The 21312-nt window shown below is 47.9% G+C and overlaps 2 protein-coding genes across 2 annotated transcripts in view; one reads left to right on the top strand and one right to left on the bottom strand.

Annotated features, from left to right (window-relative positions):
- LOC146859312 (E3 ubiquitin-protein ligase TRIM39-like) overlaps positions 1-21312 on the top strand; it is a 165709-nt gene that overhangs the window by 133629 nt on the left and 10768 nt on the right. The window lies entirely within an intron of this gene.
- Positions 12558-14033, bottom strand: LOC146859313 (endogenous retrovirus group PABLB member 1 Env polyprotein-like). Its single transcript, XM_085649982.1, has one exon. The coding sequence runs from the start codon at positions 14031-14033 to the stop codon at positions 12558-12560; it is 1476 nt and encodes a 491-aa protein (XP_085506108.1).

Genomic DNA, 21312 nt, shown 5'->3' with positions numbered 1-21312 from the left:
CGGCTAATGAGGGGGAGAGGGCATGGAGAAATTGCCCTCTAGGCCCCGGTGGGCGGTATATAAGTGTCCCTGAAAAGGTGTTGGTGGCTGAGAGATCAAGAGCGAAGGTTAAGCTTTCGCAATCAGGTAGAGAGTTGGGCAGGCTCCGACAATTATAGCAATCCCTAAAAATAATGGCCAGTCCGCCTCCTCCCCTGGTGGGGCGATCTGCCCGTAAGATCAAATAACCCTTGGGAAGTGCATTGATAATGTCAGGGTCAGACTCAGAATGGAGCCAGGTTTCCGTTAAAAATAAGGCATCTGGTTTGTTTTCCTCTAGGAACAGTGAAACCTCAGTGCAATGTTTAGGGAGTGACCTACAGTTCAATAGGTACATGCGAACTAAGGTATTTTTAACCGTGGGATCACTAAGGAGTGGAAAGCCGCAGTGTGGACAGGCTGCTCCTTGATCTAAAGGATTGCAGGAAGGGACACAAAGAGGAGAGACCCTCATTCTAAGTAAGTTGAAAGAGGGCCTGAGAACTGTACCTCCATATGGTGGAGGTCAGCGGAGCAGGGATCCTGGCCCCGTGCCTCGGTCGGCCGCGGACGGGCGCAGATGGTCTTGCCTTTGGCGCGCCGCCGGGGCGCGCCACCGGCGCGCCCGCTGCGCGCTTGCACCATGCCCCTCTTTGTAGCGTGTGGGAAGCAGACGCTAGACTGCTCCCCGCGCTACTTCCAAGATGGCGGCCAGGCGTGAAATGGAGTAATTCGATTTTACTAAGGAGCGAGGTATTGACGTGTCACAAAGGGTAAGTACAAGTTAAAATAACAATGTATTTTAAAACTCCTTTAAAATCACCAAGATCGTCAATGAATAGAATAAAATTCAGGATTAAAAGACTACCTTAAACACAGTGCTGGTATCGCTCCAGCCCCTCACGCAAAACGGTACACGCTACAGCCACTGTCTCCCGGCTCAAGCCTCAGGAGATTTCGCCGCTGCGCGCTTGCACCATGCCCCTCTTTGTAGCGTGTGGGAAGCAGACGCTAGACTGCTCCCCGCGCTACTTCCAAGATGGCGATAGCAGCATGATAACATGCCAAATGACAGCGTAAAAACCAATGCTTCAAACAAAGCGCGATACCAAAATCAGCGAAAACCAGCGACAGGCCTGTAATTCCCATGCGTCATGTGGGAAAATGCACTATAAAAGCAAAAAATAAACCACCAAAACCTATTCAAACTGCGTAGCACCATGGATGCACCCGGACCGAGTGCAGAGGACAAGATGAATCCCACAAGTCCTGTAGGAAGGTGGAATGTGACTATATGGTTGCCCCCACTTTTTTCCTGGTGTTTTGCTGGTTTTTGACTTAGTTGGACTGGGATCCTGCTATTCAGGGCCCCAGTCTATCTGCTTTCTCTGTAAAATGGTTTCCATGTACATTAGGTACATATCTAATTGGATTCTGGAGTGCCTTATAAGCCCCTAGTATATGGTATACTATGTACCTAGGGCATAGGTACCTCAGAGGCCTACCAGGGGCTGCAGCATGTATTATGAAACCCCTGGGAAGCACTCCAATATGACACCACAGGTCTGCTACTGCAGCCTGGGTAAGGGTGTGATTGCACCCCTTACTGTGGTATAGGCTACCTAAATCACTACCTTATACACCTATAAGCCACTCCTATGGCAGGCCCATGGGCGTCCGCAGGGGGGGGGGGGGCAAGGAGGGGCACTTGCCCCCCCTGGAGTGCCCCTCCTTGCCCCCCCCTGTAGACGCCCTTGCTTTTACTGACGCTGTTTGTCTGTAATTCCGGGCCCTGCAGGGAGCAGAGCTGTTCCCTGCCAGAGGCCTCAACTCCCTGATGGGGGGGCGCCTCGCACTCCTCCTCGCAGCCCCTCCCGCCCATTGTCATTCTGTCTGTGGCTCATTATCACATACAGAATGACAATGGCCAGTTTGGGCTGCTAAGGCCTACTTCCCACCCTGGAACCTCTATAGCCCTTAGCTTAAAACAGAGGTATTCAAACGGTGGGGCGCGCCCCCCTGGGAGTCCATGGCTGCATTCCCAGGGGGGCGCAAATGCATCTTCAACTAGTTGTTATTTTTCACAAAGTGTGTGGAGCGCTTTGCTTGGCAGAACCTGATTTCAAGTTAGCACGACAGCGTCAGCGTATCCCCCCCTATAAACGGAATGGCAGTGTGTGTGTCCTTCAGTGCGCCCCCCAGGCAGTCCTAGAGTATGCAAAATTGCCATCAGCCACTAAAGAATCCCCCCTTGCAAGGCCGCTCCTAAACGAAGCTGCCTTGCTAACAACCTGCTCTATGTCAAAGTGTGTGGCCGATCCAGCCGATCGGGACGAGGCTTGAAAGCTCGCACTCCTGCATGCACGATACTGGTGTTTGAGCGCCGAAACTCGGGGCACGAAGGACATCAACTAGGTTAACCTTGAAGGTAGTGCCAAGGAGGAGCAGCGCAATCTCTACTGCCGTCCTGCAACCTCGTAAGGCTGCATTACAATACCGCAGTCGAGCACCAGAGTCCCTGAGAAACACTGCCAATCTCATCTCCAAGGTCCCGGGTGTGCTATGGGCCCAGAGGGTGATTGTGGCACGTTCAATACAGCTGAAGCCCTTAATTTTATGAGACGCAACACGAGCGGTCTTCACTGTATTGTGCAGCGCCTCATGTTTTGTGCTCTGTTCACCTGGATTGGGATTGGAAAGGTGAGCAGTAGGGGATGTGAAAGAACAGTAGTGTGCACGTGTGCGCTGTCCGCGGGGTTTCCCACCCTTCACACCACCAATTATGAAAGATAGATCAGTAAAAGGATGGATTGATGAGTGAAAGGGTGGATGATGGGCGAGTGAATGGGTGGATAGATGAGAGAAATGATGGATGGATTGATAAATTAATAAGTGAAAGGGTCAATGAATGGATGGATGGATGACTGGATGGATGGGTGAAAGAGTGGATGGATGAGTGAAAGGGTGGCTTGGGTGAAAAGGTAAATGGCTGGATGGATGAGTGGGTGGATGAGTGAGAGGATGGATTGGGTGAAAGGGTGGATGGGTGATGGATGAGTGAAAGGATGGATTGGGTGAAAGGGTGGATGGTTGATGGATGGATAAGTGAAATGGTGGCCGGAGGGGTGAAAGGGTAAGTGGTTGGATGGAGGAGTGGATGGATGGGTGGAACAGTGGATGGATGAGTGAAAGGATGGCTTGGGTGAAAGGGTAAATGGTTGGATGGATGAGTGAGTGAATGGATGGATTGGTGGAAGAGTGGATAGATGAGTGAAAGGATGGATTCGGTGAAAGGGTGGATGGATGATGGATGGATTGGGTGAAAGGGTGGATGGATGAGTGAAATGATGGATGGAAAAATAGACGTTGGATAGGTTTGCAAATGGTTGAAAAGGTTTGGATATGGATGGGAACACAGTTGGAAGGACAGAATGTATGGTGAAAGACTGAATGGTAGATGAAAACACTAATAGATAACAGAAAGTACATTTGAAATGGTAGCTGTCAGGGGATGGAAGGATGAATGACTAGATTCCTGGACAATATACCTCTTCTGGGGAGGGTTGTGATGACTTACTTTGCTTTCTTGGTGCCATAAGAGCTTTAGTTCAAAGTGGGAGGTATTTCAATTTTATGGCTACTCCCTTGCCTATGTATTACTATTCTGTATTTGCTGTGTGCTTCTGTGTGGGATCCATACATACGACATTTTGAGTGACACCCAACTATTACTTGAATGTTACACTAGTAATTGTAAATGTTTGCTTGCTTTGTTTTAGGTGTAAGGTTTTAGGGAGAGCCTCATAGTGCCATAAGCTGTGCTTGAGATGTATATTGTGTTTGTAACAATAGGCAAGGTGATAGTGTATCGAGAGTGCCTTCTTTAAGAAAGCTGCAGGGAAAAGCACCTTTGTGACTTCCGTCAGCTAGTGCAACTCTCTGCGAAGCCCCCATTGGCAAAGTCAGATTCCATATTTTAAGTTTCACTTGCTGAAACACCCATAATGCATTCCCTATAGTGGGTTCATCACAGTAATCCTCCCTTTAGTTCACCTATGCGTGCCGCTTTACATCTCACAATGGCACTCAGATATGAGATGCTGGTAACAAAGTCTATCCGAGCAGATCTTCCCGACCACTTCTCTAACCAAACATGCCTGCTCAGGACCTTGACTGCTCAACCCAGTGCAGTAACCATATAAATAGATTATTATCATATGAAATACCTCAAAAAGACCTGCACGGTTGCTCAATGCTGTGCGCATACCAAAAAACCGTGAAGTGCACGATTGCCTCAACTTGATATAAACTTATTTTGACTTGTACTTAAGTGGTTGTCTATTTACTTACTTTTATACTATCGCGCAATTTCCTCTGATGTTTCTGTAAAACGTACCTTTTGTCCTGAATTTTGACCCTTTGTCCTGAATTTTTACACTTACCATCCTGAATTTGCAGCCACGTCAGTTGGTCACCCTACATTAACTGGTGAGTTCACTTCGGGGCGCAGCGTTCACACATGACGTCACCAAAAGTACAGAGTTCACCCAAACGTGTCTGCAAAGCATTCACCAACGCATCCATGGTACTTACAGTGTGAAACGCTGGGATGCGCAGATCTGGACAGGACTGAAGCCCAGAAGCTTGACTGAAGCACGCACCTCCACTAGCAGGGAAAAGACACGCTACAAGCCGCACAGGAACCATGAGCCTCCTTCCCCGCCACAAACGTCCTGCTCAGCCCCATTCCAGAACAGGGATTTCTCAAGAAAAATTCTGCATGTGGGGGCCCTTTTGTTGCCGATCTTCATCTCACATTGAAGTGACCGCTCAGCCAGGGCTTTAAATGGGCCGGGTCCCCCGGGGTGCAGAGGACGTTGTAACGGGTCCTTATCGGGCTCTAACGTCATGCCCTTTATTCTGAATTAAACACTGATCGATTTCTAAATAATGAATGTAAAAAGGCAATGCATGTAAGCTATTTAGTTCCTGTTTGTGTTTGACGTTTTACTTAATATTTAATTCCCTTAGAGCGTTAAGGATTTCACGGAGGTTGTGTTTCTGTATTTTTTCCATGTAGCATATTACGCTTGTAAAGCGTCTACTTTGATCTGAGCAACCACCAGGTGCAAAGAACAAGCCATGGTTGAATGCTAAGCATCCGAGAATGTGATTTTTATGACCCCATCTGAGAGGCCCAGACCCAGCCCGAGCCGGCCCGTCTCTGAACGGTTTCAGCGACCCTCCCTGCCCCACCCTTTGTTTTCTTTTAGACTGCTGCCACCGAGGTGATATTCTTGCCTGAAGGCAGGGATTTCACCTAAGCACTTGATGTGTTGTGAATGTGAGCATGGGGTGGGAGTGGGAAGATGTGCACAGCAGGGGGAAAGGGATGGCCAGTGCAGTTGACGCTTTTCTTTTGTATAGGAATTTCTGCTGGCGTCATAGACCAGGGCTTGCTGTCTGTGTACTTGTATTGATGTGTATTCCATACAAGTGCACAGACAGCAAACCCTGGGCTATGACGCCAGCAGGAATTACTTTACAAAGGAAAAGCGTCACCTACACTGGCCATCCCTTTCCCCCTGCTGTCTGTGCACTTGTATGGAATACACCTCCACGGCGCTGCTCACCAGATGAATGATGAACAGGGCCATGGATCTGTCTCTTTTGGCATCCAAGGGCACCGACGAAGAAGTAGAGGAGGCCCAGGCAAGAAGAAACCAGGAGACATTTGACCTACATCTATCTACACAGTGAGACCTTCTGGAGGGGCTGGATGCTAGGACGACAGTGCTGCTGATCAGCCCGACTCCACTGAATAGTATCAGAAGAGTAGGCAGCAGTTTTTAAGTAAGTTCCAGTAACTTTAATGCATTCTACAGCATCAGCATTACCTACTGGCTGCATATCTAGGTTACTCTAAGTGAACGGCGTTCTAGACTTACATGCATGGAAACGTCAAGGACAGTCCCCTCCGAATATGCAAATGTAGTGTAAGCTCGTAGTGTTCAGCTTTTGGGGTGCCAGGGGGTAACTTAAGGGTTTAGGTTGGGTGTGTGTTTTAGGGTGCCAGGAAGTAATTTTAGGGTTCAGGGTGGGTTAGGGATTGGGGTGCCAGGGGGTAATTTTAGGGTTCCGGGTGGGTATGGGTTTTGGGGTGCCAGGGGGTAATTTTAGGGTTCCAGGCAGGTATGGGTGTTGGTGTGCCAGGGGGTAATTTTAGGGTGCAGTGTGGGTATGGGTTTTGGGGTGCCAGGGGATAATTTTAGGGTTCAGGGTGGGTATGGGTTTTAGGGTACCAGGGGGGTAATTTTAGGGTTCAGGGCGGGTATGGGTTTTAAGGGGTAAGGGGGGTAATTTTAGGGTTCAGGGCGGGTATGGGTTTTGAGGGGCAGGGGTAATTTTAGGGTTCAGGGTGGGTATGGGTTTTGGGGTGCCAGGGGGATAATTTTAGGGTTCATGGGGGGTATGGGTTTTGGGGTACCAGGGGGTAATTTTAGGGTCCTGGTGGATATGGGTTTTGGGGTGCCAGGGGGTAATTGTAGGGTTCCTGGGGGTTATGGGTGTTGGTGTGCCGGGGGTAATTTTAGGGTTAGTGTGGGTATGTGTTTTGGGGTACCAGGGATGTAATTTTAGGGTTCAGGGTGGGTATGGGTTTTGGGATGCAAGGGGGGGACATTTTAGGGTTCAGGGCAGGTATGGGTTTTGGAGTGCCAGGGGGGTAATTTTAGGGTTCAGGGTGGGTATGGGTTTTGGGGTGCAAGGGGGGGACATTTTAGGGTTCAGGGCGGGTATTGGTTTTGGGGTGCCAGGGGGACAATTTTAGGGGTGAGGGCGGGTATGGGTTATGGGTTTTGGGGTGCCAGGGGACAATTTTAGGGATCAGGGAATGTATGAGTTTTAAGTGGCCAGGGGGTAATTTTAGGGTTCATGTGTGCTCTAATTGTTGTCCAGTTTCAAATGCAGAATTCACTACTTTTTTTTCTCAGCTTGGCCTGAGCATTACCCGAACCTGATTGTTTGCCATTTTAGCCCCGCCCCTATTGATTAACATTAGCCACACCCCTTCAATTGCCAGGTTAGCCCCCCCTGGAAAAATTTCTGCGGACGCCCATGGGCAGGCCTTGACAATCCTGAAGGCAGAGTGGAGTGCTTGGTTTTATGTGAGAGGGTACCCAAGCATGAGCTGAGCCCCTCTGCAACATTCGGAAATACTTCCTTATGGCTGATCTGTGATACAGCCATACCATGTACTCTTAAGTGCATTATACCCTTGCGGTAAATGCTAACTTTGGAATGGCTGCATCAAAACATGTTGTGTTTGGTGTCAAACGCTTTGGAATACTACCCCCCCTGGCGGCGGGGGTAGCATTCCACCCTTCTAGAGGGAGAGACATGTTCACACTGGCTTAACCCGGTTAAATCCTTTCAAAGCCCTGGCATCACAAAATGGATGCCTCTGCCACAGACACGGGTCTGGCCTCCTGCTGCTGACCGAAACTCCGGCAGGGGAGTATTGACAAAAGGTTTCCTGTCACAGGGAGGTGTGACCACCTCCCCAGACAGGCAGATGTGTATTGGGGCAGGGTGGGTGCATTCAGAGAATGCTTTTGAGACACTGCCTGGGGGCACACAAGGTGTCTCTGTGCATAGCCCGGTTCAAACCGGTTGCAGGGGCACTCAGCCCCTGCTCTGGCGCGAAACTGGACAAAGGGGAAGGGGTGTAACCACCCCCACCCCAGGCCCACCCATAGGTGGAGCCTTAGAGTTAGTCCATCCCCTAAACTTACTATAAATATAGGAATCCAGTCCCTAGGACTTTAGATTACCCTTGACGAACCTCTGAAACATATATCCTGGACCTTCGACTTTCTATCACGACTAGAAGATGGAAGAAATCTCCCTTGGGGTCAAGGAGGCACCAAAGAAGCAACTGACCGGTCTGCATTACTGAAGCTCCCGCCGGACGCCGAAGTCTCTGCATCCCCAGAGGTGGATTTCCAGACATCTCCGAGGCTCCCCTGAGTCCACATCAAAGCTGAGGCCCGTGGCTATTGTGAGTAACGTGGAACCATGACCCCTGGACACCGTGAACTTTTGCAACAACAACACCTTCCTGGTCATCCTCAAAGTTGTGCTTTGGGCTCCGAGTAGCCCCAGCCTTGAGCACCTCCTGCACCGAACATTGTTGGCCTCCACTCCACGAGTGACCCGTGGGCCAGCTTCCAGTGCGACCGCTTGAGGCTCCTTCGCGACCACCAGCCTGTTGGCTAGCAGGTCCCCACGAAGGCAACTCCATTTCTGCTGAGGCTTTTCTGGTTGCTCCAGACTTGCTCTTAATCACCCTTGCTGGGTGAGTCCATCAGACCTTGCTGGTCTGTACCGCAGTCCTTTCTCTGATTTCCTGTGACTTGCCGTTGCCAAGGCTTGTTGGGTCCTTTCTGGTTGCCGATACCGCAGCACTCGACAGACTTTGTGGGACAGCTCGAATCTGGCTCGTGGACTTCGTCGACACCTCCTGGACCTCGTGGCTGAAGAGTCAAGACACCCATCAACTCACCTGAAGCACCCGACATCTGTGGGCATTGGTCCATCCTGCCCTAGGTCACTGGCAAGTGACCCTGACTCTGTCCCCTCTGCTTTCAGGTTCCTTACATCCTAGATCCAGGCTTCGATCTCTCCGGACACTTCTCCTCTTCACGGCAGCAGCAGTTCTTTTCAGGCTTCCATTGAAATCGACGACGTGACCCGACACCAAAAGACACCTATGCACCCGGCTTCCCTGGGTGAGGTAACGCGAGTACTCCGGTACTCTCGTGGGTGCTAGCCCTTGAATTTCTTAAGTCCAAGAGGGTTTGGTCCTGACTCGATTAGAAGTGTCCCTAATCTTTAAATTTCCAACCCCGACATTCCCCATAGAAAGTAATAGGAACCCGCGGTTGTGTTTCCACACTGCATACAGTTCCCGTGGGTCCTCTGTGTTCCTACCTTGGGTGGTTCCTTGGGGTCCCAGCGATTCTAGAGGCAATAGGCCTAGTGCCTATTCCAGTCGTGGTTCTTATACCACTTTTTTAGAATATGGTTTGGTACACCCCTAGGGCTCAAATGTGTATTTGTGCTTTTACTGATGCTTAATCACTTGTAACTTTAGTACTTCGAACTCCAGTCTCATAAAGAGACTAGAGGTGTGTGTTTAACCTTAAATACATATATTTTGAATATATACCTGGTGTGGTTGTCTTTTCATTTGATCATTCAAGAGATTATAGACTGGTAAAACAAGCTGCTTTACATTCCTTCAAGACTTAGCCTGAAGGCTGTTCTCCATAGCTACCACTAGGATAGCTTTCATATAAGGTTGTCTTTAACCATTCACCATAAGGGGTTGTTTGGACTGATACAAGGTGCCCACTAGAACTAGTGGCCAGCATATATCAGGCCACCTTCTCACAAGTCCCACGGACGAACAGCCATCAACCCCGTGTTCGGGGAAGGGCAAGGAGAAGGAGAAGAGGAAGAGGTTGGTTCAGTGCTCAGGACGACTGGATCATCCTCAAAGAGGTGATAGAACACCATCAACAACTGTTCGTCACCTCCACTGCAGCACTGGCAACCCAAACGGAAATAAGGCAGTCCATCGTCACCAACGTCAATGCAGTCGGAGTGTCGAGGAGGTCAATGGAGGAGGTCAAGAGGCGCTGGCATGAAGTGCACAGCCAAACCAAGGAGAAGCTCACCACCAACAGGAAGGCAGCAACGGCGACTGGAGGTGGGCCTCCTGCACCACAGGAGGAGCTGGGTGAGCTGGAGCACATGGTGGCCACAGTCATCAGTGTGGAGACGGTTGCAGGAGTTGGGGGCCTGGACACAGCTCAAAATGACCTGACCCAACAGCAACAGGGTGAGTAACCACCAGGGATGGGGACGGGAGGAGATGGGCGCAATGGCACACATGCACAATTATGTGTAGCACACTGCACACCCACAATGACTGTGGAACATGTCCCTAATACCCTTGGCACACTGCAGCACACATAGGAACACCAAGTAGGCCCCCGTCCACTATGTGCACATATTGGCCTCCTCCAAATAACCAACGACACAACCCAGCCATGCACATGTGATGAATACAGAAAAGCAGTGGCTGTGTGAGCCACACTGACTATGCAAGTGACACCGCATGACCAATAGCATGGCTGCAGCCAATATACATGACATGGTGCACAATTCGACATGGAGGTGGCCCAGTGCGGATCACATCCGTAAAGGAGCAGGTCACACTCTGGCATATCCACGTTCACCCACAACCCATGCCTTCCAATACACGCAGCAGACGAACAATGCACAAGACCAAAAAATCTGTCCAAGAGCACATATGACCCAAGTCGCAAACATTTCCGTCCCCGAAAAGCATACAATTCAAAGGCACACCGCCTCAAAGGGATAAGGGTACACGAAATACGAGCTGCAGGGGAAATTCCCCCACAATGCATCACACACACATAGCAATCACAGAACATCAGCAATGACGGCAATGTGGTTTAAAGTGCAACACCTACACCACAGGACAGAGCACACAACAGGTTCCGCTTGTGCGTAGAAACTGGCCACTCACATCTGACATTGACTGACATTGTGAGATGATAATGTACGGGTACTACCATACATCCGTCATGTTGTCGAAAATCCCACTATCTGCCATCAAATAGCCAGCTCCACCAAAACAGTCACAATGTGCATTGTCATGCAGTCTGTATGTAAACATCTGCAAAGCGTCAACATACAGGGGAAACTCAGTTAACCTGCATCTCCCCTTAACATTGCAGAGAGACAATCAACACTTACTGCAGAGCAGACCACAAACCCCATCATTGATGATGTAGAGGACAACCTGCACATATGTCAAGAAACACTCCAACGGATAATGGACAGCCTCCGCCGCCCACCCCCAGGAGCAGGGCAGGCCAGCTGCCTTGAGGTGACCCCCCCACCTGCGCACACCACACAGCAGGAAAAACACACAACCACGGCTGTCTCCCAGGACCCCCACGAACAATACATGAAATTTCCACGCTGTGTGTTGGGTTGCCAGGTGGAGTTGGCAGATCAGCTGCGGGTGGGTTTCGAGCTTGTGGGAGCCAAACTCAAGGCCATATATGGGTGTCTGAGTCCCATCAGGGACCACGTACAGTCCCTTACGGACACCCCCTGTCCGCACCATGCTCACCGACAATCCTTGGCTGACCTCGCTGGGGCCATTACTCGGATACAGGAACTGTCCAGTCAGACAGGCACCAGCGATGACAGCACAGAGTTGGCACAGATGCAGAGGACAATGGAGACCATGGAGCAGAAGCAGGCTGGAAGTATGGCTGTCACGTCTGAACACCAGCGAGATGTAGCTGGGATCTTCCATGCCCTGCAGTTCATCATCTTGCCATTGCTGTCACTGAGCCAGTCCCAGATAACTGCAGCGGGAACTTTGACACACACATCTCCGACCCCTGATGTGTCAGTGGCACACAGTGATGCAGCCCCATCACCTTTGCACCCTATTGTGTCAGTGGCACCCAGTGATGCAGCCCCTTCACCTTCGCACCCTGATGTGTCAGTAGCACCCAGTTATGCAGCCATTACACCGCCATGAAGTACTGGGTTTTCCAGAACCCAGCGGTGCCAGGGAACACACCCTAAGACTTCGAGTTCTTCCTGTTTCAGACCACAGAAACACAGAGTCTTCTTGGTGAATTCAAAGATCGTATTTATTGGCTGCAGCCAGTAACCGGTATCCTAGAAGTACAACACGGTGTATATTCTCAGGAGACTGCTCAACCTTACAAAGCCAGCCTTCTCTTTTTATACAAAATATTCTGCTTTAGGCAAACATTCCTTAGTGTACAGTTAACCATTCACATATGTTCACTACAAAGAAAAAGCAAAGTCATGATGACAAGCCCATTGTCCAGCCCTTAATCAATTACCCGGCAAGGCCCAGTACTTTCATCAGATATCGACAGACCCCCAATAAAAACGGGCACCTCCTCCTCGTAAAGCAAGTCATAAAGAAGGAAACAGGGACAGGTGTGTAGAAGATTAACAATGGTTTGTGTGTGATCAAAGGGTTTTACGATATGTTGGGCCTTGATAGTAATCTCTTTCGGCCACTGGGAAAGGAACTGGCCGAACAGGTTTGGCTTCAGGCGGTGGAGTCAGCTTGCCCAGGTCACCGAAGAGTCAACGAAGGTGTGCGTGTCCTTCAGACCCATGCTTGGCTTTAGTTCTGGGCCTATGTGAGGGCAATCACAAAATGGCTGTCGTTTGTAAAATGGAACCCGAGTTTCGGGACAGAAACCCTGATTTCAGGAGATCTCGTCACTCGAATATGACGCAAATGCTTGTGCATAGTATCCTAACCATTCTTGGTTCGCTGATACCAAATTCGACATGGTAGAACCATGTTAAATACGTGGTTCCGAAATTTACAGTACCACAGACCCTCCTTTTGCCCTTACTTAGGCAAATAACCTATACTCACGCTAATCTGAGTCCAGGTCTATATCCCTAAAGTCGTTGAGATGTTGCTGTAGCATCATCCTATTACTTAGCTCGTCTCTTGATACAGGTTTCCTTACACACGATGTAGCACAGAGGCCACATATTGCAGGAGCACACTGTACACATAAACAGAACAGGAAAAGAATGGCTAAGATCATCCCAATGACTATTAGAATCTTCCAACCCCAGGCGGATATCAGTTCCCAGAACCACCCCATCAATGACCAATCTCCTTTATCCACGTGAATAGATTCAGAGATCTTATGCAGTTTGGAAATGGCCTGGTAGACTGTCGGAGCGTTATCTGGAATGAAAACACAGCAGCTTGATTGGATCACTTTACATACCCCACCTCGGTCTGCAAGTATGACGTCTAACGCAACCCTGTTCTGAAGAGTCATAAGGCGATCCGACTGGAGCTCAGCTGTCAAATTACTAAGGGCACCGGCGGTTTCAACTACTGTGGATTCAACCACCCTTGTCAATTGCCTTATGTTCCTGCTGTTAACCATAGGACCCCAAAACGGCAGAGAACCCTTCACGAAATCTCCAAATTCTTGTCCTGCAGTGTCATCTTGACTGATGACACCTCTAACTATCCTTGTCTTATGGTAATCTGCCGTGGTCGTGTAGGTGGGAGGCAACAGGAACGAAACGAAACATGTGCCCGAGAAATCAGGGGGCAACCATGTATACGCTCTGTCATGGCAAATGAAGTAGCTACCCTTAGCTGCCAGGAACGAAGGGGAAGTATGAGATGCAAAAACATATGTTTCAGTGCAGATACTTCTCCCTAACTGAGCTCTGGGATTCTTGCCATTACCTTGTAGACATAGGTGACCCTGATGGGGTACAATCCAAATCGGGGAGGATCTCTTTGCTCGCTGGTTCCCACTCAGAGTAGCTCCATATCCTGTTATGTTCCATCCAATATATGCTAGTGTCTCATCTCTCGGGATAGTCTCATAGGAAATATCTTCCTTAATCATATCTACTATACCCTTAACTAGAGCACTATGTTTAGGATTATCCTTCACAGAATGTAGGGGATTGGCTTCATGAGCATGTATGAACATCGCTCTATATGCCCACACAGAACCATTATGGCTGAAGGGCAGGACCAGATAAGGGATACCTTTTTCAGTAGTATGAGGCATAAGACCACACACCCAACAGTTAGTTGTGTTTACTACTAGTTGGTGTTGGTGTAGAAGCTGAATGAATGAATTATTAACAAATTCTAATCTTCTAGCGGATTCGTGTTCAGGCAGAGGGTGAAAAGAATGCGAGGAAACAGTAGAAGGAGGTGTGGGCTGCGCAGTGGGTGCAAATGTCACTTGAAAAGAGAATAACACATATCCTATTAAAAACGTTATTACGCTAAGCAACATGAAAGTACATAATATTAAAAATCGTTTCCTTGTCATCATTATACACATTCTGGCTTTAAAGTTCATCTGTTTGGCAGGTCTCTCATTCTCGAAAAACTCCATCCTCTCTAATTGCTGCTCGTGGTGGTAGGGTGTTCTATGCTAAGGAATGCTTCTGTCAGTCCAGGGCAACTCCCTTAGACCGACCAGAACTGTCGACCTAACGTCTTCAGCTGCACTCCGAAGACTTGGGCAACCACGACCCTGCAGCTGAACCCGGATGGCGGTTCGAAAAACAAAAATTAGCAAGTTTCTCAGAAGAGAGAGCTGCACTAATCAAAAATAGCAAAAGGAAAAAAACATTTTTTTATTTGTCCATAGTTCTCGGCCTCAAATTATAACGGTTTTTTCCAGGTACTGTCTGGTCCTGGAACAAGAGTTCAGGCTCTGTAGTGTCTAATCGAATTGATGGTGGCACAGCTTCTTGCAGAACGTTGTCGCTTTCTTTCTCAGAAATTGTTCCTTTTACACGTGCATCGCTAAAAGGCAGAAAACGAGGCACAGTCTCAGTCTCACAGTCGGCTATCCCCTCCTGGACCCACTGGTCGTACGGTAGAGGCAAAGGGACCCTCTTGCAATGAACGCTGTGGATCCAGTTCTTTTTCCCTTTCACTCGAACAGCTGATCTCGTTGAGAGAAGGACGAGGTGGGGGCCGGTCCAACGGGGCTCATCATCCTTGGTCCTCTTGAAGTTTTTGACCAGCACCCATGATCCAGGATCGATAGGATGTCCTGGAGCTTCAGAGACCTGAGGCAGAGTATCATGCACCTGTTGGTGTAAAACACGCAATTTAGCCGTCAATTCATACAAATAATCAAGTAGTACGGGGTGTTCGATTTCACTGAATTTTGTCGGCCTTGGCACTCCCCATATGTTGGCCGGGCGGCCGAACACAATCTCATAGGGACTAAGTCCCACTCGTGAATGCGCAGTCATTCTTGTTGATAGGAGTGCTAAAGGCAGAGCATCAGGCCATTTAAGACCAGAACTTGCTTGTATCTTTGCTAATTTTAGTTTTAAGGTGCCATTATAGCACTCTACTAGTCCAGCTGATTGGGGGTGATTTGCAGCGTGAAATTTTTGCTGGATACCTAGCCCTTCACATACAGTTTTCATCACTCGGCCCACAAATTCACTCCCATTATCACTCCAGACCATTCTCGGCATTCCAAACCTAGGGAAGAATTATTTTACAAGGGCTTTAGCTGTGGACAAGGCAGTGTTGTCTTTTAAGGGATATGCTTCTACCCACCTTGAAAAGGCACAAACAACAACGAGTACATATTTCAACTTGTTGCACCTTTCCATGTGGATGAAATCTAGCTGCAAAACCTCGAACAGATACGTTGGAGGCGCAAAATGACCAGCTGGAGTTGGGGTTCCCCTACCAGGATTGTATTTCAGACACACCATGCAATTCTTAACTACATTCTCTGCACATTTAGGAATTCCAGCATTTTGCCATACCGGGGCCAACAACTTACAAATCCCTTTCACACTGATATGGGCCATCCCATGGGCCATTGTCACCACTGCAAGCACATATGCATCGGGTAACAACCATCGCTGGTGTTCTGATCCAGGTGGCGGAAGCTGGAATCCAACAACCATTTTCATCCAATTTACCCGTACTTTCTCTCCACATACTCAATTCTTTCTCTGAAGCTTCGGCTTGAAGGGACTTCACACTCTCTATCGTGTCTTCACACATTCCAACATCACCAACCCATCTTGCAGGGCCTGCACCATACATTCGATTCATCACATCCTTCGCTGTTTCTTTTGCGGTTTCGTCAGCAAATGCATTACCACGACCAACATCATCAGTGACCTTCTTATGTGCACTGCATTTCACAATCGCAACTTGTAACGGCAAGGTCAGCAACTCAAGAAGCTCATTCACCAGCTGACCATGCTGAATCTTAGCTCCATGCGAAGTCAGGAACCCACGTTCTTTCCACAGTCGTCCAAAACTATGGGCCACACCAAAAGCATACTGACTGTCGGTATATATGGTCACTTTCATTCCTTTCGATAACACACACGCTCTCGTAAGTGCAATCAACTCTGCTGCTTGAGCTGAATTATGTGGTATACGTGCAGCTTCAACAATCGTATGCAAAGTCGTGACAGCATATGCTGCAGTCGTATCACCATTCGGAAGCTTAAAACATGAACCATCCACCCATAAGGTACCATCACACTCTACAAGAGGAGTATCTTTAAGATCCACTCTCCCTTTCGTTTCTTCTTCTGTCCTGAGAAGACAATCATGCTGTTCAACATCCTCTGTCTCTACTGGAATCGGCAATAACGTGGCTGGATTCAACGCACTGCACCTCTTTATGTGCACATGACTCGCTAATAGTGTCAACTCGTAACCTGACAATCAAGCACTAGTTAAGTGCTGTGTCTTGGTCCTGTTTAACAACGTGTCCACTGCTTGTGGAACCATCACAATCAACGTGTTATTCATTACTAACCCAGCAGACTGTCGAATAGAAACAGCTGCTGCCGCTGTGGCTCTCAAGCAACTCGGCAATGCTTTAGCTACCGGATCCAAAGTCGAAGAAAAATACGCGCATGGACGCTGTTTGTCTCCAAAAGACTGTGTCAACACTGACAATGCACAACCTTCTTTCTCATGAACATACAGTGTAAAAGGCTTATTGTAGTCGGGGGTACCCAACACAGGAGCCGAACACAATGCATTACGCAATTCGGAAAAACTTTTCTGACAATCTTCAGACCATGGAACGGGATTCGGTGTGTCTTTACAGGTTAATGCTACCAAAGGTTTGGCCAGCAATGAGAAATTCGGTATCCACTGCCTACAGTATGATGTAATGCCCAAGAAAGCACGTACTTCTCTCTGTGTCCTTGGCACACTCAACTTTGCAATTGCCTGAATTCTTTCTGGGGTCAGTTTCCTTCCCTCCTTCGATAAGAGATGACCTAAGTAGGTCACTTCTTGTCGAAAATATTGTAGTTTTGAAAGAGACACTTTGTGATGCAAATCAGACAAATGACGTAACAACGACAATGTAGCTTCTTTACAAATTTCTTCAGTATCTGCGGCGATTAGTAAATCATCGACGCACTGAATAAGCGTTGCGCCATCAGGTAAAACAATCGCATCAAGCTGTGTTTTTAAAGCCAGACTATATATTGATGGACTTTCACAGTAGCCTTGAGGAGCGCGTTTAAAGCAGAAGCTTCGACCTCCTAAACTGAAACCAAAAATATCCCTACTCTCCTCGGCAATTGGGATGCTGAAGAAAGCATTCTTCAAGTCAATCACCGAGAACCAGGTGGCGGAAGCTGGAATCATAGTCAATAGGGCAGTGATATCAGGAACAACTGGAAACTGTGGCACAACTATTTTATTGACCTCTCTAAGATCAATCACAAACCTGTGAACAGGTGGCTGAGAAGGGTCGGTACGTTTCAAAACAGGCAGAACAGGACTATTACAAACATTGCCTCTTGTCTCTTCAATCACATCTTTTTCAATCAAATCATAAATGATCGCTAGCAACGCTTTTTCACCTTCACTAGAGATCTTGTATTGGGGAATGCGTGGCAATTTAACATTGGCTTTCAATGTCACAACATATGGCGGTATTTCCAAAAGGCCCACATCATTAGGACCAGTAGCCCAAAGAACATCAGGAAGAGACGACAATTCGGTCGGAAGTTTATCCTTCGACAAATACATTGGAGAGATCACTTTCCTACCCAGTGTAAGTTGTACTCCCGAGGGAGAACAATATAGTGTTGCATACAATCTTTTCAACAAATTTAATACCAACAGGTTTTCACCACAACCTGTCGTTATGATAAGGGGTGCTTCCAATTCACAAGGTCCAACAGAAAGGGAAATAGGGCTAGAAATCAGGTTCCTAACCGGGGCGCCAGAAAAACCTACTGAAACATTCATCTTGCCAGACAAAGGCGCGCCAGGGAGTTTTGAGTGCATGATAGAACTCTTTGCAGCACCAGTATCCAACAGAAAAGGCTCTGACACACCTGATGTAGTCACCTTAACATACGGTCCACTTTGATCTACTGGAACTGAAACAACTCCCTCTCTTTGTCTATGGCTGTCCTAGCAATCATTAACTTCCATATTCTCATCTTCCGCATAATAATCGTCATTATAGTACTGAGCCGTCCTACCAGACCCGTTATTTTGCTGGTCAAAGCTGTTCATTGAATTCTGAGGTGGAAGGGGACGCGAGTTCTGGTGGAAACTTCCTCGTCCTCTACCTCTAGGAGCTTGTTGAGCACCTCGACCTCTTGCGCCAGAAACACCATTCGTACGCTGTGACAAAATAGGACAACTATACTTGAAATGACCCTCTTCTTTACAATATGAACACTGATTGGGACCTACAGGAACTCGGGGTCGAGTAAACTCGAGCCTTTGCGAGTTTCTTTGAAACTGTTGAGGTTGCTGATAGTTACTCTGACCACCACGTGGCGGGTAAGCCTGTTGTAAAAGAACCTTCGTTTTTAATTCTTTCGTTTTCTTTTCTGCTTTATCCTTCTCATCTTTATCCCTATTTTCATAGTACTGTGCAGTAGCCAGTATTTGCGCTGAAGAGGAAACAGTCCAAGAACTTTCTGAATCTTTCAATTTCTTACACAACTCGGGAAGTAAATTATGCACAAATTTGTCAACAAACAACCGTTGACCACCTTCAGTACTCATATCTTGACCACTGTGGTCGATAAACGTTTCCTCAAACCTGGTGAAGAAATCAGACACTGTTTCATCTTTCTTCTGCTTACACGCAGACAATTTATCCCAATTAACACGCATCGCAGGCATTAAAGTCTTCATGTAAGTGATAATTCTAGCAGGGAGTTCTGCTTCCAAGGGCTCAGGCGTGGCACCACTAACTTGTCTATCATTAGCAGCACTAATATTAGCCCATGTGTCGCCTAGCTCTTGCGCGTGATCTGTATTGCGAATCAATCCCCACAAAGGCTGTGGAACAACATTCCCAAATAACATGTCTATGCCAGCCAAATTCATAACACATGATTCTGCAGTCTGTGCTAATTCCTTATAATATCCTGCAGGGTTTTTACGGGGGTCAGGCAAAGTCTGCTTAAGGGCTAAAACTTCAGATCGCTTCCAAGGAACATGTACCCAAACACGCTGGAAATGAGCTGGCATAGCAGCAATACCTTGAGCGGCATCAGCCACAACGGCGTCTTTCCATACCGAAGGGACTTCTCTCATAGGGTATTGTCTCACCTTTTTATCAGAGGAGTCATGTTCAAACAGTGACTGAGAAGGACCCTCAATCCTAAAAGACAACAATGTCGCAACTGCTTTCTCAACTTCGGGACCCACAATCGTACCCTTTTCAAATTCAAATCGTACACGGCACAATTCCTGCGGATTCGCTTCCAAATCATTATCCTCCAATTCCTCACAAAGGAAAATACACATTTTTCAAAAACGTATCTCTGTTTCGGTGCTTCCCATTGACGGAAGACATCCATAACTGACTCTACATTATACCTTGATGGGTAGATAACCCATTTACGCGCCATACGATCAAACATTTCTTTCTCTCGAGAATCAGGCAGTTGACTACGCGTCTGCTTACGCTTTGAAGCAGGGGTCACACCAGATGACCCGGAGATAGGAAGCATAAGGCTAGCAACGGCATCATTCATTCTCTATCTGGCAGAAGGAGAAGTTGACAAAAGAACAGGGGAAAACACAGAGGGAAGCAAGGCAGGCGCAGATGCAGATGCAGGGAGAGTATCTGGAAAAACGCCAAGAGAGGCAGCCGATGTAGTAGGCAAAGTCGCAGGAAGTACAGAGGGAGCAGGTAGCGAAGTCGGCGGCCCTTGAGGGGGCTGCACCATAGGAGTAGGAGCCAACTGACGAGGAGCTGGCGGTTGTGGAGGAACTTGAGGCACAATAACCGGAGGTTGCACCACTAAAGGTTGCGGAGGTGCTGTAGCACTCTGCGCATAAGGGGGTGGCGAACTCAACAAGTGTGACATTAAAGGGTCTTTCTCAAGTTCTTTTGGTGCATCTTGCTGTAGAAGCGGCAAAACTGGATAACATTTATCGATCACCATTTTGGGTTGCCTGTGCAACTGCTCACTCATCTGCTCTTCTTCATTATCTTTAAACTGCATAGCAGCTTGCATTATCGAGATACCCTTTTCTCTCTTATTTCTTTTCGCTAATTTAATTTCCTTCTGTTTGGCTTCCTTACGCCATAGGCGAAAAGAGTCAAGCATCGCCGGCCGGGCTTTCTTCTTAAAGAGTTTAACCTCTAGATTATCTAGAATCTCTGTGTCGAAACTACCATATTGGGGCCACTTTAAGTCACCATCTTTCCTGGTGTATCGGATCCATATTTCATTATATGTAAGGGGGCCTATGCCATGTTTCACATATAGTTCATAGGTTGGAGCTCCAATCGGAGGAACCGGACACGAGTCCTCTAATCTGGAATCCTTATTACAACCAAGACAAATTTCCAAGTATACTAGAACCAGGCATCTTCGCTCTCTAGTCTAGTTCCAAACTTCAAAGGATTATCGAATACGATAGTCTCGTGAATACACGAGTCCCTCGGCTTTGGTACTTGCAAGTTCCAAATCAAAGCGATCCCAAAGGGATACCAAACCAAAAACCAAACTAAGAACTGGGAGACGCTCCACTTATACTTAACTGAGGTATCGATGACATCACCAGAAGACTCGTCTATCGTTTCGCTCTACCAAATCATCAAGGGTCCAAAACAGGGCGATAGTCAGGGCAGCAGTCCTTCGTAGCCGTCGGGAAGCGGGGAACCTCGCAGCAAAGACTTTCGGACCACGTCGACATGCAGGGGTCGATGAAGTGGTGGCCTTCCTCCAGAATTTTCACACGAAGCTCCTCACGAACCTCTGGTTTGGACCGGTACCGCTGAAATCGCCCCACGTTGGGCTCCAACTGAAGTACTGGGTTTTTCAGAACCCAGCGGTGCCAGGGAACACACCCTAAGACTTCGAGTTCTTCCTGTTTTAGACCACAGAAACACAGAGTCTTCTTGGTGAAGTCAAAGATCGTATTTATTGGCTGCAGCCAGTAACAGGTATGCTAGAAGTACAACACGGTGTATATTCTCAGGAGACTGCTCAACCTTACAAAGCCAGCCTTCTCTTTTTATACAAAATATTCTGCTTTAGGCAAACATTCCTTAGTGTACAGTTAACCATTCACATATGTTCACTACAAAGAAAAAGCAAAGTCATGATGACAAGCCCATTGTCCAGCCCTTAATC

Source organism: Triturus cristatus, chromosome 3_2 (assembly GCF_964204655.1).
Source record: "Triturus cristatus chromosome 3_2, aTriCri1.1, whole genome shotgun sequence".
Taxonomy (NCBI): Eukaryota; Metazoa; Chordata; class Amphibia; order Caudata; family Salamandridae; genus Triturus; species Triturus cristatus.
The sequence above is the reverse complement of the archived record's forward strand: the minus strand, read 5'-3'. Positions and strand labels throughout refer to the sequence as shown.

Bases quoted from the DNA above. Each gene is read 5' to 3' on its own strand.
- LOC146859313 (XM_085649982.1), bottom strand. From the start codon at position 14,033: ATGAACTTTAAAGCCAGAATGTGTATAATGATGACAAGGAAACGATTT.